The sequence below is a fragment of the Dendrobates tinctorius genome, unplaced genomic scaffold (assembly GCF_039654945.1).
Source record: "Dendrobates tinctorius isolate UK_male_01 unplaced genomic scaffold, ASM3965494v1 ptg000093l, whole genome shotgun sequence".
In the NCBI taxonomy this organism is placed as follows: Eukaryota; Metazoa; Chordata; class Amphibia; order Anura; family Dendrobatidae; genus Dendrobates; species Dendrobates tinctorius.
In genome coordinates, this window is record NW_027361761.1 from 1,233,136 (window position 1) to 1,250,375 (window position 17,240).

Below are 17,240 nucleotides of genomic sequence, written 5' to 3' on the forward strand. Positions count from 1 at the left end.
GACGGGCGATCACCAGATACTGATGATGAAGGAGACTGGTGGTCACCAGATACTGATGTCTCGAGACGTCAGGTGATCACCAGATACTGATGGGATTTAGATTTCTCTTTTGTTCATTCACTTTGCATTTTAAATTGATAAAAATAAGCCATCATCACTTCTATTTTTTGAAAGCTTCTTCCTTCTTAGCATTTTCCCCCCACCTGCCTAAAACTTTTATACAGTATGTGTAAATCAATATTATACATTCAGTATATAAAAAATATATATAAATTAACTCAATCATGTTTAAAAAGTTTATTAGACATCATTGGACATCATACAGGAGCTTAATACAATAAAATCATTTAAAAATATGACATTTCATAGATGTCTCTTTGGAATTCAGCTTTTCTTAAAAAAAAATAAAATCATTAATCTATTGTCCAATTTGAGAATACAAGGAACATCTCGGGCCCCAACACAAATCCTGTGAGCATTTGGTGAGAAGTGGTTATAATCTACAGCACTAAAACTACAGAGATGAGCTTGTGCCTTTCCCAATCTGCAAGGGAACTACAAGTCTCAGCACATGCACTAAACAGAAAAAGTTCCACCAAACCTTGGGATCCGCAAGGAGCTCATCGCTCTCCACAGACACGACACACAAAAACTTCTGAGGATGTAATTGGATCATGCTGCTAATTATTACAGGAGCGGCTCTGGTTACTGATAGGGGGCGCGGGGAATCGGGACCTCCAGGTCGAGAAAATATATATAGTTTTCATTATGCCGGGAAAGTGAGGATTTCAGGCGCAATAAATATATATGTCAGCTGCTTTATTTGCAAATTTATCAACTTAATCAAATCCCAATTAAAAAAATAACAGTGATTTCATTTGTGAAATAGAGAAAAAAAAAACCCAAAAAACAAAAAAAACAGCCCCAGTGTGAAAGTAGAAAATATCAAACTCGTGTATAAAAAGTTTTAATTGTCTACAAACATCTAAGAAAATTAAGGCACATTATAATTATAAATTGCCAAACAGACGCGTACGCATTCGAGAATGCCGCAGACACGTTCCAGAATGCCGCCACAGGGGCGGGCTACTGTGAAAAATGAGAAAAAAGACGACCAAATTGACATTTTTTGGAATGTAGAAAGAAGGCAGCCATCAGGGGGCGATGTTGAGTCATTGTTTGAGGGCCCGCTTTACACCCTACTGTAGCCATCATGGGGCTTGACCCAAAGCTTTGAGGATAGTCGATGACTAGTATGGGAAGCTTTATATGCTTAGCTAATAAAACAGCTAGGCATCTCATATCAAAGCATGGGCGGCGTAATATCACCAGCCACTATCCCCCCTATGCAGCCATCAGGGCCTGGAGAAGCTCAGCTTGAAGATTTGTGAACAGTGTCCACTTCACTGACAGCTTTAGATAAATAATTGAACAGCCAAGAATCTCACATTACATGGCAATTAAGCATGGGTGGAGTTATGTCCGTAGTCTCCACCCCTGCTTAACACTTCCTTAGTCTCCGCCCCTGCTTAACACACTTCCTTAGTCTCTGCCTCTGCTTAACACACTCAAGTACATCCCTGGCAGAGGTCAATGTAATTTTTCTTTTATTTTCCTATAAGATATATGATAATTTAACTAAGTGTAGTTCATGACGATCCGATCCATGGCAGTGGGTTGCGGGCTCCGGCTATCACTGGACGATAAAAATCTATATTTATATATGTACATAATCTCTAAAACCGCAGCAGCAGAGCAAAGGTAAAAATAAATGATGCTAATGTTTCTAATACATGAGATGTTTTGTCTTTTTGCTTGATTTTAACCGCGAATAGCCGATTAAGGTCAAGTAAAGTGCGTTAAAATATGTACAAAAGAATTTAAAAGATACTTCCACCAGAAAGTGTACAGATCGCTTCTAAATTCTCATCCTCCCTCCCAAAAAAAGCAGAAATTCCTGGAGGCTTATTACCACAGGGGATTCACCACAGCTCTGGGCATCCAGTAAACAATCCCAAAATTACAGTGGTCTCGAAAGAAAAAATTGCAAAGACAATTGGGCAATTTTCAGAGGAAGTGGGTGACAGTCTTGACCACATTTGACCATAGAGATAAGTGGTAGGAAGACCCCCCCTCCGCCTACAAGAGCAAAAGCAGTTATTTTTAATACAAGGTGGCCAACGAAAATGTCCGGACACCAATATGTCCGAGATGACCTTCTAATTTACAAAACTGGAGTCTGGAAATAAAAAAAAAAAAAAAGTTTAGGCCGAAAGAACCTTTGAAGAAGAAGAAACTTATTCCAAAGTCCTGACAGAAAGGCATGTGCGGTTTGTAATACATACCTGGCAAAGACATAATACGAAAATAGTATTCTAGAAAAAAACAACATGAAAGAGGTATTTTCTGGGTGGGGATCAGATTAGGTAGAACAACGACAGGTGATCATTGTTGGTCATGACCATCTGGAGAAGCTAGATCGTTAGAATGCTACAAGCTGAAGAGGTAGGAGGCCCAACGCAGCACTGGCAGAAGAATGTCTCAACAAGGTAAGACTTATTTTTTCCAAAACATGATTGTAACAATCCATAGAAGTCTTCAAAAAAAATCTCAAAAATGTTGCCAAACTTGAGAAGATCGATCAACAATTGACACCCAACACCAGTAACTGGTAACAGCTGCCCGTATCTCAGGAGAAACTGGTGTCGCCTCTTTCTACTGGTTGGGGACCAGGTGGACCATTGGTCTACATTTTAGCTTCTCTCGGAAGAGAGAATCAACTGCCCTGTTCATAAAAGTCGTGTCCTACAGTCAACGGCCTACATGAGTTTCTCGGAAAAGAGTGACAGTAAGCGAAGTTCTATAGATTGATGGGAATTCAACACCAGCCTCTACGAAATCTCAATTTTTTTTTTTTATAGCACCTATACTGTTTGAAGGAGATCACGGGTTAAGGCACAGTTGTAGGAAACATACTACAAATGGACAGATGATTTTTTTTTTTTTTAAATTGTTATTTATGGCCCTTGGGATGAATCAGTTGCAAATTGTGAGCTTGTTCCCCCCCATCCACCACTTTCACATTTGGTCCCGATTTTTTCTGCATGTCAATCATTCCTAGATCCATATGTATTAGTGCTCACATAAAAGACAAAAAATATATATCTTTACATGCAGATAATGTGTGCTGGGGAAAGTGCTATAACTGTGGTTGACTTGTGCTGTATGAAGCAGTGACAAGATAATCTGGATTACATCATCCGTGGAGAAGACGTTTATCTACGACAATGGTTTCTAAGTTCTCTGGAGTCATAACTATAGTGAAAAGTTGTGATTTCAAAAGACAGACTGTGATGTGAAGAGCAAAAGAAACATTAAAAGGAATGTATCATAAAGACATGTTGAAAGAGTGAGGATCTGAGGAAACAGCAGGTTTGTTCAAAATGGCCTCAAAAGTGGAGGAAGACAAGAACATCAAGGTCTACAGAAGATATGGGACTGAGGAGTACAGGGATGACTATGGAACACACCTCTGTCTACCAATATTGGGACAGAAGAGTTTCTGACTTATCACGTAGTTGCGAGCCCATGTACCCGTCATCAGAGATTCCAGCTCTTCTAGAACTATAATTTTACGTCTTTGCCTCCAAAGTAGATATGGCCCTGCCAACAGAATGGCTCTTGTCCGAAATGGGCATTGGTCTTAGCACATCGTCCCCATTCTCCACTCAATTGACTGTTGTAGTGGTCGTCAATAAGAGAATGATTAGATTGTATTTCGCGCCCCCCTCCCCATCTTCATCCATACAATTCTATAACCCATCACCAAATCCCATCATCCATAAACAAATATAAGACCCTCCACCGTCCACAGAACATACTTGTGCTTTCATAGGATTCACGTAAAAATATGCTACGTGATTGTGTTGTGCTGAAGAGGTCCTCCACCCAAATATCTGATTACTATGGCAGTAAGACAAAATGTGGAATGAGCACCTCCAAGCTTCTCGCGTCAAAGTGTCCATCTGGCCTTAAGCTTAAGACCTGATTTATCGAAAACAGACTAATTGACAGAAATAGGTCACCAGACTGTGGTTTTCAGGCCCAAAATCCACAGCAGTCTATCCCCATTCGGTAGGGTGGGGGAACATCAGCATTTTAGCTGCTTCAATTTTTACTCAATTTTTTTCTAAAAATACACATAGGTGCAAACACAAAACAAAGGCGAGCGTGATCTTCTTTACATTGGTGGTAGCAGTGGGATCATGCAAAAAAAAAGAAAAATCCCCAAAACTGCTTAAATCACAAAATATAAGAAACGTGCACAACAAATGTGTGTGTATACATGGGGTCTACGGGTAGCAGTAGTGGACATTGGCCAAGGTAATTGACGTGACTGCCTTTGCTTCTCATTGCACATTACACTTTCCAAAAATTCAGCCTGGTTTGTATACATAACCCACTATATTCACAGACGTGTAGACTCAGATGTGACTGGTTCCAGCCTATTTTCCCTTTCGTCAGGTTTGCCCGATTGCAAATGGAACAAAAACACAACGTCGTCAAAATGTTGGTCTGAGAGGTCATGCAGGATCGTGGAAGGGATGCCTGCCCTAAAAACACACAATATGGACATATTTACACATATATACATGTAGATACACAGAGAAGTTAGGATGGCTGAAAGAGAAGATCGAGCAAGCATGGTGGAGAAAAGTATTGGAGAGGTCCTCCACACCTCACTGGCTTGGTCATGCCGTCAGAAAAGAAATATGCATGGTTCTCAATTCTGCCTCATGAGATCTATCATTGGATCAGAGCCGAGCCTTGGTCACCGGTGTGGAGATCAAATACCGTACCAGTTCTGCCGTACCATCATCTTCTATACAGCCGTATCAGCAAGAACAGCACGGAATGAGTAGTGAAGATGACTTAGTCACTGAGTCATTAGAGATCATGACCATCTTGTAGTGTGTTATACATTAATTCGCCCAGGATTTCCTGTTCTCCATCTTTTTCCGAGCATCCGCCTTTATGTTTGCAGCTCTATCTGGTTTGGCCAAGGCAGTCAATGCTGCAAGGTTTCCAGCAGATCCAGACAAGCTCCCAGTTTTACGGTCTTCTAAAGCAGTTCCTCCCTGCAAACGCAACCCGGCACTTCTTCTCCGAGCAACACCGATGGCTTTCTTCACTCTGTTGGTTCTTACCAAGACACCATAACCTGGGTTGCATTTAAAGTAGTGCTTGCCACCGACTGAGCCATCATTTTTGCCTGGGATGGGAAAAAAAAAAGAAAATATTGACTTGAGTGAGGAACAGATCTCTTGTTTAAGAACCCAAGTAAAACCAAAAATTGTTAGAACTGGTTGGTCTTCAGGGTATGACATCGAGATCTACTCTACCAGCACAGAAGGAAATATTTACAATATATTGTGCTAAGTTGAACTCTTTGCTGATTCGATTACGTTGCCGATTGGTGTTTGGTTGCTATTCATCCAATTTGACACCCACCACAAGCAACGAGGAGTTTGACAAGAGTGGAGAATGTTGTGCTTCTGCCTGAATCTTTGGTATGGTAAGATACAGTCAGCGCTGTCCTCGTCGGTCTCCATTTGTGCTATACATCTTGAAAGTAGAATTAGTCGGTAGACTCAACCAACGCTCCATTCAAACAACCCCATGCCATTTATCTTGCCGGCAACTGTGTCTCTCAGTGCTGGGACACCCACCTTATCAGCTATCTACTGGAGAAATAATTAATGCTTTAGCCTGGAATACCCCATTAATTATGGCGCCCATGGAGAGAATTGGCCAGATTAGGATTCTCAAGATGCCTAAAGAATTAGATTAGAATTTGATTTAATGGACAAAAAAATAATTTTTAGTGTATGCTCACATCATGTAGCTACACCTCACTACTCATCGGTCTAAAGGCGGCTGTAGACGTTCGATAAAAATCCACCAAATGTCTAACTTCTGCGGGACCTGGTGGGAAATGTTACCAGTTGGGGTGTCAAAGGTCTAAGGTCCTTAGAATAAAGTTTCTTACCAGCAGGAACATCAAGCTCCACGCCGACCCACATTCCTTCCTGAAAGTCTGCGGGTCCAACGTATCTCACGATACCATTCTTATTGGTCCCGACAGTCACATATTCGCCCTCTTTCAACCACTCTGGAGCCTCCTGAGATTCTTCAGAGTCAGATGTTGCTTCCGATGGGTCTTCACCACTTCCTACATGGTCGTTTACCTTTTCTCGACTCTCCTTTAACTTGGTTCCTGTTCCCACCACCTTCTCCAAGCTTGGTGGTTCTACCAGTTCTTCTCCGAGCATCTGTGTGAAAGACTTAAGCTCAGAAGTTTTCACCTTCTGGATTTTGAAAGGTGACGCTACAACTTTACTTTGGACTGGGTCAGTGGTTAGAGGTGGAACAGAAGAGTCCCTGGAGACTGCGTGGCTTGTTGCTGGAAGCTTTTCTTGGGAAAAAACATCTTTTGAGAGGTCTACAGTTGCATGTCCTCCAGAAAAAACCTTAATAACATCTACAGTTGATGTTTGTGGATGAGGCTTGTTACTATTAGTGTTGCTAAAACCTAGGTCATGATATTCCTTATGATTCAAGTTTCTTGGTTTCTCCAGCTCCTTTTGAGCTTCAGGTTTGTTTGAGGGAAGATACTGATCAGACACCGTTTCTGATTTGCCCGTTTCGTCTTTCTCTGTCTCCTGGGAGGTAGTTAGCGTAGCCAAACTAATATCGGTAGCCACAGGACTTGGTGTTTGTCCTGTAGGGACTTCACTCCCTGTACTTAAAGCCTCTGATAGCGTGGCTGTGGAGACACTATGAGAGAAGTATCCACTGGAAGCCTCGCTTAGTGGGCTTGGAGGTCCTTCCTGGGACTCTTGCACTGGAGAATCACAGATTTTTGTTTGGGAAGGCACTGCTGGTGACTTGTCACTTCTCTTATCTTGTATCGGGGAACGAGCAATCACTGGTTGACGGATACCAGCCCATTCCTCATGGTTAACCTGGGATGGAAGTAAACAAAAAAAATTGTCAAAAGATCGACTTTACAAATAATAAAATTGGTAGCACTTGGTTTCCAATAGACCAAAGAGTGAGAGTCAGTGAGTCAACAGCGAGGGTGACAAGCTAACTATTGAGCAATCCTACTAATTATCTATTTAGCCATCAAAAATATCTGTCTAGTATACAGATAATTATTCATACACCCATCTCATATCACTATCTCTCTCACAGTCTCATATATTTATCTGTCATATCAAGTGCCAAGCCATCTAGTCAATACCCACCCATCATCGATCCATCCTTTCCATTGATCCATCCCTTAATCCTCCATCCATCCCCCCTCTATCCCTCAGTCGTCCTTCATCCCTCAGTCATCCATCCCTTATGTACCCAACATCCTCTCACCCATTATCTATCCACCCAATATCTATCCATCCTCTATACATCTTATGTCTAACTGAGATACTGGAAGGAGCCCTTATAGATGTATGGTGTGGCCGACCATTGTCAGGAGGGTTTGGAGGTAAACATCTATTATAGGTCACCTAGTCTAGTCCAGATTGTGAAGTGTTAATGGCGCACAATAGGGGACACATGCCCATCACCTTTTGCAAAAGGACAAACTCTGCACAAGGAGTATTTTTTTGCTCCTAATATTTACTTGAAGTCTGATTTATGGGACGGGCCGGGTCCTCTCGTTGCTCAGACGGCAGGATTTATGGCAGCTGGAGGGCTGCAGTGATCTATATGTCTCTAGCAGTTCTTTGGCTGCACTTAAGGCCGGAATAAATCATGAATTTTCAACCGGCTGCCAAAGATTTATTTTTCGCTTTCAAATTTTCTTCTCCACCGCCCTCCATTTTCCTGGGGCCTGTCAATTTACAGGTGAAGAATTTAGAGGCAGCTTCTGAGATTAAACAGACCATTTCTCAGATCTATTTCCCAGAGGCAACATGTACTAAACTTCGGTAATCAATACTGTCTGTCAGAGCGCAGAGTTATGGGGGACGCGCCAGGGAGGGGGGGGCTTGACATGACCTGGAAATTCAACTGTTAGTAAAAGCTAAAACTTCATCAAAGAACAGGGGCGTCTTCATTCCCATATACAATTACTGCCAAAAATGATGAACGAGGGGTCACACGAGTGAGAGCGGCTGGCCGGCCTCCCGCTGCACTACACGCTCCAGCATACACTGGAAATCCAACCGCTGTTACATCTGACAGGGCCGGGTCTCATAAATAAGTCTAACTCATCCCCCCAACAAATCTCTGTATATTAGTATGATTTTAGATGACCACGGCGGGTTGTCATCCGGTGATCGCTTACCGGCTTAGGTTTGAATGCGCCGTCATCAACAATGGCCGACTGGACTACAATCCGGGGTACGGCCGGCTAGAAGAGAAAAAAAAATAAATATGGAAGAGTATCCGACATTTGCAAACTAGGATATGGCAATGTGAGGATTTGGAGAATGTCACCAGTGAAAACAAAAAAAAAAACTACAACCCCCAGCATGCTCTATGAACACCAAGGCTACGTGCACACGTTGCTTTTTTTGTTATTGTTTTTTTTTTTCTCTGCCCCGATTTGGTACGGAAAATTAGCTGCACCCTTTTTTCCTGCCAACACATCAGGATTTGCAGCAGAGTTTTCTGCTGTAAATCCTGACCGTGTGCACCTTACCTGAGGGCTCCAAAGTTTAACACTCTCAGGAAAGAAAGTACCAGCTGCATTGAACTATTGCTCTAGATTTCTTTGAGGTCTTTGGGACGGATAATAAAAAAAAAAAAAAAAAAAGGGGTTGATGTATAATTAAATTAAACTAACATTAAAGAAAATTAAAAAAAAAATGCGAAAAAAAAAATAATATGACAATAGAAAAAGAATAAAAATAAACAGAAGAATAAAAAGAAAAAAAGTAAAAATAAACAGAATAAAAAAAATACAGAAAAAGATTAAAAAATACAGAAAAAAACAAAAATACAAAAAAAAGAAAGAAAAAGAATAAACAGAACAAAAGAAAATAAAAAGAAAATTAAACAGAAAAATAATATTTTCTTAAATAAGCAAATCAATCGAACATAAAAAATGATTAATAACCCAGATGAAAAAAAAATGATAACCATGAAAATCCCAACTTGACTTGGTTAGACATTGGTCTAGGAGCCCATCAACTTTGGGTTCACCTTAATGATTTTTGCCGAATCTCTCCCTTGGACACAATCATAACACACACAAATGGAAAGGTAATAGGGCCGAGGTATTAGGAAATGCCGGGCTCTCCATCAGTTCCGAGCATCTGCCCATATATTACATAAGCAGTGATGGCTACACCGTGGCGGAACAGGACATCACCGCTAGCTCAGCCCGAATCGCCATATATCTCATGTCTGTAGACATAATGCTCTGACAAGCGGCTCTTTACGGGTCCCTCCTGGATTGAAGCCATCAGAAAGCTGAGAAGAGCAAGGTCTATTTCCACCTGATCGCTCTATAAATAAGGTTAAGGACGTCTATTATAGGGGCTGTCAAAAGAAATGGAGGGAAAGATGAGACGGGTTACTCTTAAAGGGTTTAACCAGGTATTTGCTGGGAAACACTGGCAAAAAGAATCAGCACAGTAAGAAAAAAAAAAAAAAAAATCAATTTTTTCGTCTTGGAATTTATCATATTTTAGGTTTTTCTATATATTTTTTCTTAATTGGTTCGTCCAGATAATAAAATATGAGCATCTTACGGTCATTAGTGGAATAATGAGCCTTTCCTGTACTAGGACATAATTTTATTGTGCAATTCATCTATACATATTATATACACATTATAAACCAAACACAGAAACCAAGACAAAAGGGAAACGTTGGGGAGAGCTGAGGAGTCGGTCACCTGGTCGAGGTGATTTACGGAAAGAAATGGACATTGGGCAGGTAGATTATGGAGGAAGGAGGCATTAAGGTGAAGGTTTCACATAGAAGAGGATATAGGGCTAAAGAAAGCTAGAAAAGGTTTCGGAGAAGAAGCGGATATTTGGTAGAGGATATTTTTGGCAGAAGACGACTTGTAGTTATAAAGGCTTCCAAGAGAATAAGAGGATATTAAAGCGGAGGACCTTTTGGGAAAAAAAGGACACTTTGTTAGTGGGGTTTCCTAAAACCAGTGGTTACTCGGCTGAGGAGTCATTGGGAAGAAGAGGATGCTTGGTGGTAAAGGTTTCCAAAATCAGAGGACACTAAGCAGACAATATGCTGAGGAACTAAGGGAACATTTGGTTTAGAGGGGTTCCAAGACAAAGAAGTTAGGAAGTTGAGAGGGGGCACGAGGATGAGACTGGTGCACCGTGCTGTGAAGGGGGCACTGGGCCGGGCAGAGAAGAGGTGGCGGGGCGGGCAAAGAAAAGGTGGTGGGGCGGGCAGAGAAGAGGTGGTGGGGCGGGCAGAGAAGAGGTGGCGGGGCGGGCAGAGAAGAGGTGGCGGGGCGGGCAGAGAAAAGGAGGCGGGGCAGGGAGAGAAGAGGTGACGGGGCAGGGAGAGAAGAGGTGACGGGGCAGGGAGAGTAGAGGTGGCGGGGCAGGGAGAGTAGAGGTGGCGGGGCAGGGAGAGTAGAGGTGGCGGGGCAGGGAGAGTAGAGGTGGCGGGGCAGGGAGAGTAGAGGTGGCGGGGCAGGCAGAGTAGAGGTGGCGGGGCAGGCAGAGTAGAGGTGGCGGGGCAGGCAGAGTAGAGGTGGCGGGGCAGGCAGAGTACAGGTGGCGGGGCAGGCAGAGTACAGGTGGCGGGGCAGGCAGAGTACAGGTGGCGGGGCAGGCAGAGTAGAGGTGGCGGGGCAGGCAGAGTAGAGGTGGCGGGGCAGGCAGAGTAGAGGTGGCGGGGCAGGCAGAGTAGAGGTGGCGGGGCAGGCAGAGTAGAGGTGGCGGGGCAGGCAGAGTAGAGGTGGCGGGGCAGGCAGAGCAGAGGTGGACAGGCTGAGGAACTACACTGTGTTCCAAATTATTATGCAAAAAATATTTCCTCATATTTTCTGTAAATTACCTATATGAATTGCAGTCATTGTTATTTTCCAGTCATCTACTCTTCTAGTATAATTGCAATGTTTTTGAACAAACTGCCTATGAAAACAGTATATTTTTAAAAATAAGAAACACTCAAAATGCATGTTCCAAATTATTATGCACAGCAGAGTTTTCAACCTTTTTATTTTTATTTTGAACAAAAAAATGCTCAATTGTGAAATGATAAGCATTATCAGCTTATTACAGAATGAAATCAAACAGTTTTCAAGTCAAAACTTTCTTCTGGGTGATGTTACATTTGCACATAGGACCCTTGTTGGAAAGAAGCTTCAGAACTCTCTCGTTCATTGAATTTGTCAGTTTTTGGATGGTTTGTGCTTCAGTTGTTTTGCATGTGGACAGAATTCCCTCCCAGAGCTGCTGCTTAGATGTGAGCTGCCTCCCGCCATCATAGACACTCCTTGTGATGATGCTCCAGAGGTTCTCAATGGGGTTGAGGTCAGGGGAAGATGGTGGCCGCACCATAAGTTTGTCCTCTTTAATGCCCATAGCAGCCAGAGATGCAGATGTGTTATTTGCAGCATGAGACGCTGCATTATCAGGCATGAAAATGATCTTGCTGCGGAAAGCACGGTTCTTCCTCTTGAACCATGGCAGGAAGTGCTGTTTTAGAAACTCCACATAGATTATGGAGTTCATCTTTACCCGTTCAGGGATCCTAAAGGGGCCGACAATCTCTCTCCCCATGATTCCAGCCCAAAACATTACTCCACCTCCTCCTTGTTGGCGCCTTAGCCGTGTTTTCATGGGGTGTCCATCAACCAGCCATCCTCCACTCCACCCATCTGGACCATCGAGCGTTGCACGGCACTCATCGGTGAACAGAACAGTTTGGAAGTCAGTCTTCTTGTCTCGTTTGGCCACTGGAGCCGTTTCTGCTTGTGTGCAGTGGATAGAGGTGGTCGACAGGATGGCTTACGCACGGCTGCAAACCTCTTAAGGACCCTGCATCTTGTTGTTCGGGGGGACGTTGGAGGCACCAGCAGCTTCAAAAACTTGTCTGCTGCTCTGACAAGGCATTTTTGCAGCTGCTCTTTTAACCTGACGCAATTGCCTGTTGGAAAGAGTCCTCAATTTTTCCTTATCAGCACGCACACGTGTGTGCTGGGAATCAGCTACATACTTCTTGATTGTGCGATGATCACGATGAAGTGTCTTGGCAATGTTGATTGTAGTCATGCCTTGACCTAAATACTCCAGTTTGTTGCTTCTCCGCAGCCGACACATCCTTTTTCTTTCCCATTTTGGCAAAAAAATGTCGGCTGCTTAATAATGTGGAACAGCCTTCTTAAGTAGTCTTGCCTTTATTTGGACACACCTGCCAAACTAATGTGCACAGGTATCTGCAATTGCTTTCAGTGATATAAAGAGCCCTGACACACATCACCAGCAATGAGTGTAAATGACAAACCAAAAAATTCTAACCTTATCACTCCTAAACTCTTTTTGCATAATAATTTGGAACACAGTTTAAGAGCGGAAAATTTTGTTTATAGGGATTCCAAGAAGAAATTATTAGACTCAAGATCTTTTGGGGAGAAGAGGACACTATTTGAAAAGGGTTTAGAAAAAGAAGGGTGTACCAGGACCATAGCCTAGTTACTTAGAAAGTTTCTGTGGAAAAAAAAAGGCTAAAAGCACTGGTTTATGATTATTTTGGAAAAGAGGATGAGACATGGAAAGGTTTCCAAAAAGAAAAAGGAGGACGCTGGGTTGACAAGGTTTCCACAATAAAGATATTAGGCTGAAGAACAACTTTTGGGCAAAAGAGTTAACGGGAATGTGGCCACAAAATGAATTACTCTTAAAATAAGCATGTTATGTTAAATGCATTTTTTTTTATATTTCTATATCATGATCCAAATAAATAAAAATCTTACATTTTTCACATTGGCCATTGGGGCTATTCTAGACCCATACTACCTGTTCCTTAAGGAAAATCACATGTACATCAGTTAGCAGCAATAAACTGACTTTTGTATTGAGGCATATAATGAACATGTGCAAGTGTCATTGTGAAGGTAGGGGGAGGAAGTGAGCTGTGACATTGTGAATGGTGAATCCTGTGTTAGCAGTCACTGTACAGTAGGAGGTGAGCTGTGACATCACTTATTGTCAATGGTGGATTCTGTATTCAGATGTGTTAGGGTATGTGCACACGCTGCGGATTCTGCTGCGGATCTGCAGCAGTTTCTGCCTTTATTTTCTATGGAAAATGAAAACCGCAGTGCACATGCTGCTGATTTTTCCTCGCGAATTTGCTGCGGTTTCAAATCTGCAGCATGTCAATTCTTTGTGCGGAATCTGCAGCGGTTTCACACCTGCTCCATTGTACAGGTGTCACATTGTACAGGTGTCAAACCGCAGGGGAAAACCGCAGGCTAATCCGCAGATAAAACGCAGGTCAAATCCGCGCGGAAAAAATCCACAGCACAATCCGCAACGTGTGCACTTACCCTAAACAGGTGTTATCAGTCATTGCACAGGAGGAGGAGGAGGAGGGCTGTGATATCTACAGTGGTGTGAAAAAAAATTTCAAACAGAAAAAAAAAAAAAAGATTGATCCACCCCCATGCTTAATGGTATGTGAGATGTTCTTTTTAACCTCATCAGTCCACAGGACTTGTTTCCAGAATGTACCAGGCTTGTTTAGATGTTCTTCTGCATACTTCTAAAGCTGAATTTTATGGTGAGGACGTAGGAGAGGTCTTTTTCTGATGACTCTACAATGAAAGCCATATTTGTGCAGGTGTCTTTGGAGTTGTGGTACAATGTTCTACTGTTCGGAGCCTGCTGAATCTTTCTGAAGGTCTTTTGTAAGTCAAGCGTGGGTTCTGATTTGCCTCTCTAGCAATCCTACCAGCAGCTCTCACTGAAATTTTGCTCGGTCTTCCAGACCTTATCTTGACCTCCATTATTCTTTGTAACTGCCATTTCTTAATTACATTTCAAACTGAGGAAAGGGCTACTTGAAAACCCTTTACTATCTTCTTACAGCCTTCTCCTGCTTTGTGGGTCTCCACCATTTTCAGAGTGCTGGACAGCGTCTGGGAAGAACCCATGGCTGCTATTTTTTGGTACAAGGTTAGAGGCGGCTGGATTTTTACAAAGCTGGGAAATTTAAATCACCTGGCCTTTCATAACGATTATAGTGAGCAAGGCATAATCCTAACAGGCTAATTAAGGTCTGATACCTTGGTCAAAGTTTTCTGAGAACACAAATTTCCAAGTGTGCTTGAATTTTTTTGCAAAGGAAAATACAAAGGAAATGTGTCATCTTTAACTTTAGCCCTTTTGAGGTCATTTAATCTTCAACTTGCTTCACTGTTCACAAGAACAGTAATTTTGACCTGGGGTGCACAAACTTCTACATGTTATCAGCCTTTGTAACCCTGTCTGTAATGCCAAGTTAGAAAAGTCCTCTATATAGAACAGGAAATAGGTTTGAAAAGACCCAGTAGCCGGTGTGAAAATTGCAATATTTCTGTTTAGAAAAAAAATACACCAAAATTTTAGGCTGAAAATCTATTGAGAAGACATTTGGTTGAAAGTAGATAGAAGAACTAGGAGGTGGAGGAATCTTTGGGAAGAAGAAAATGTGGTGCTAAGTAGGGTACTAGGTAGATATGGGAGGATCGATTTGCGAGGCTCTGGTCCAGCGGCCAGGTCCATGGTATTTAGCAGCTAGACGGGGAGGCCTGGCGTGGCATTCACAAGGGCAAGCGCAACGTCAGGCAGCAGATTTGAGGGCCACCCATTTAGCTTCCAGGAATATCCTGGCTGCTGGACTAGATTCCCGCAAATTCATCTGCTCAACTCTAGACTAAGAACTAATTAATAAGAAGAAAACACGTGGTGAAAAGTTAAAGAAAAACAAAGGAAAACTAGGGTAACCAACCGGAAAGAGGAGAAAAACCGGATGACAGGATTTAAAAAAACAAGAAGGCAATTGTTGGAGGAACCATTGGGTAGAAAAAAAAAAAAAAAAAAAAGTTACTAGGGCAAGGACCTACACTAAAAGAGGAAAAGACTTGTAAGGCTGAGGATCCTTTAGGACAAAGAGGACACTTGGTTGACAGGGTTTCACTAGGCTAAGGACCTTTTAGGAGAAACAGGATGGTTTGGTGAGGTGTTTCAGGTTAGGAACCTTAATTAGTTTAGGAATATTTTTGGAAGGACAAGGTTGCCAAAGAGAGTGCACTAGGTAGAGGATCTTATTGGGAAGAGGAGGAAATTTGGTTTGAAAAGTTTTGTAGAAGAAAAGGACACAGAGACAGAAATGTTTCGAAGATGAGGGGGATACTAGTGGGGACACTTTTTTGACGTTTTAGAGAAGAAAAAAAAAAAAAAAAAGGTTTAGCACCTTCTGGGAGGGACACTTGGTTGGATAGTTTTCTTGAAGAAGAGGATACCGAGCCGAGAACCTTTTGGGAAGAAGAAGACACGTAATTGAAATAAGGAAAAACTGATTTTGGATAAAGGAAAATGAACATCAAGAAATTTTTGTAAGGCACCAAAACGACAAGACTTCCAATGGTCGACTGAAGCTGATTTAAGGAGGCTCGCCTTAGGAAATAGTGATACACAATTAACTGTTCCTGACCTATACTTCCCTTCCTTATGCAGATAGGCCGAGGATTTTGTAAGTTCCAGTGGCCATTTTTCACGAGTACTGAGCTATATGGTCACAGAATCACCCAGGCTGCCTAGACATACACAAGTCTCTAGTTTTGCCTCTTTGGCTTCCCGTTAACTTTTCAAATACAATTAAAATAGCAAATTAGAAAATTAGGTAACATATACAGGCGCTTCTCACAAAATTAGAATATATCAAAAAGTTAATTTCAGTTGTTCAATACAAACAGTGACTCTCCTATATTCTATAGAGTCATTACACACAGAGTGATCTATTTCACATGTTTATTTCTGGTAATGTTGATGATTATGACTTACAGCCAATGAAAACCCAAAAGTCATTATCTCAGTTAATTAGAATACTTTATAACACCAGCTTGAAAAAATGATTATAAAATCTGAAATGTATGATCAGTAAATGCACTCAGTACTTGGTCGGGGCTCCTTTTGCATCAATTCCTGCGTGGCATGGAGGCGATCAGCTTGTGGCACTGCTGAGGGGTTATGGAAGCCCAGGTTGCTTTGATAGCAGCCTTCAGCTCGTCTGCATTGTTGGGTCTGGTGTCTCATCTTCCTCTTGACAATACTCCATAGATTCTCTATTGGGTTAAGATCAGGCGAGTTTGCTGCCAATCAAGCACAGTGATACTGTTGTGTGTAAACCAGGTGTTGGTACTTTTGGCAGTGTGGACAGGGGCCAAGTCCTGCTGGAGAATGACATTTCCATCTCCAAAAAGCCTGACGGCAGAGGGAAGCATTAAGTGCTCTAAAACTTCCTGGTAGACGGCTGCGCTGACTTTGGTCTTGATAAAACACAGTGGACCTTCACCAGCAGATGACATGGCTCCCCAAACCATCACTGATTGTGGAGACTTCACACTAGACCTCCAGCAGCTTGGATTGTGGCCTCTCCACTCTTCCTCCAGACTCTGGGACCGCGATTTCCAAATGAAATGCAAAATTTACTTTCATCTGAAAACAACATCTTGGACCACTGACCACAGTCCGGTTCTTTTCCTCCTTGGCCCAGGTAAGACGCTTCTGGCGTTGTCTATTGGTCATGAATGGCTGACACAAGGAATGTTACACTTGTAGCCCATGTCCTGGATACCTCTGTGTGTGGTGTGAAGCAATGACTCCAGCAGCAGTCCACTCCTTGTGAATCTCCCCTACAAATTTTTGAATGGCCTTTTCTTAATCCTTTCCAGGCTGCAGTTATCCCGGTTGCTTGTGCACCTTTTTCTACCACACTTTTTCCTTCAACTCCACTTTCCATTAATATTCTTGGATACAGCACTCTGAACAGCAGGCTTCTTTAGCAATGGCCTTTTGTGGCTTCCCCTCCTTGTGGAGTGTGTCTGTGACTGCCTTCTGGACATCTGTCAGGTCAGCAGTCTTCCCCATGATTGTGGAGCTACTGAAGCAGACTAAGGAACCTTTATAAACACTTAGGAGCCTTTGCAGGTGTGTTTTTGTTCATTATTCTAATTTACTGAGTTAATGACTTTTGGGTTT

The 17,240-nt window shown here is 42.4% G+C and overlaps 1 protein-coding gene across 2 annotated transcripts in view; it reads right to left on the reverse strand.

Moving 5' to 3' along the window:
• Positions 1–282: 282 nt before the first annotated feature.
• Positions 283–17,240, reverse strand: part of KIF13B (kinesin family member 13B) — a 183,772-nt gene continuing 166,814 nt past the window's right edge. The window contains exons 38-40 of one of the 2 annotated variants that reach the window (XM_073586354.1): positions 8,354–8,419; positions 6,050–7,025; positions 283–5,272 (exon numbers count right to left, since the gene is read on the reverse strand). In XM_073586354.1, coding sequence (XP_073442455.1) covers positions 4,983–5,272; positions 6,050–7,025; positions 8,354–8,419 — 1,332 coding nt within the window. In that variant the 3' untranslated portion in view covers positions 283–4,982. Of the gene's footprint in view, positions 5,273–6,049; positions 7,026–8,353; positions 8,420–15,453; positions 15,515–17,240 lie in introns of those variants that run through there. The other variant, XM_073586355.1, reaches the window with a different exon arrangement.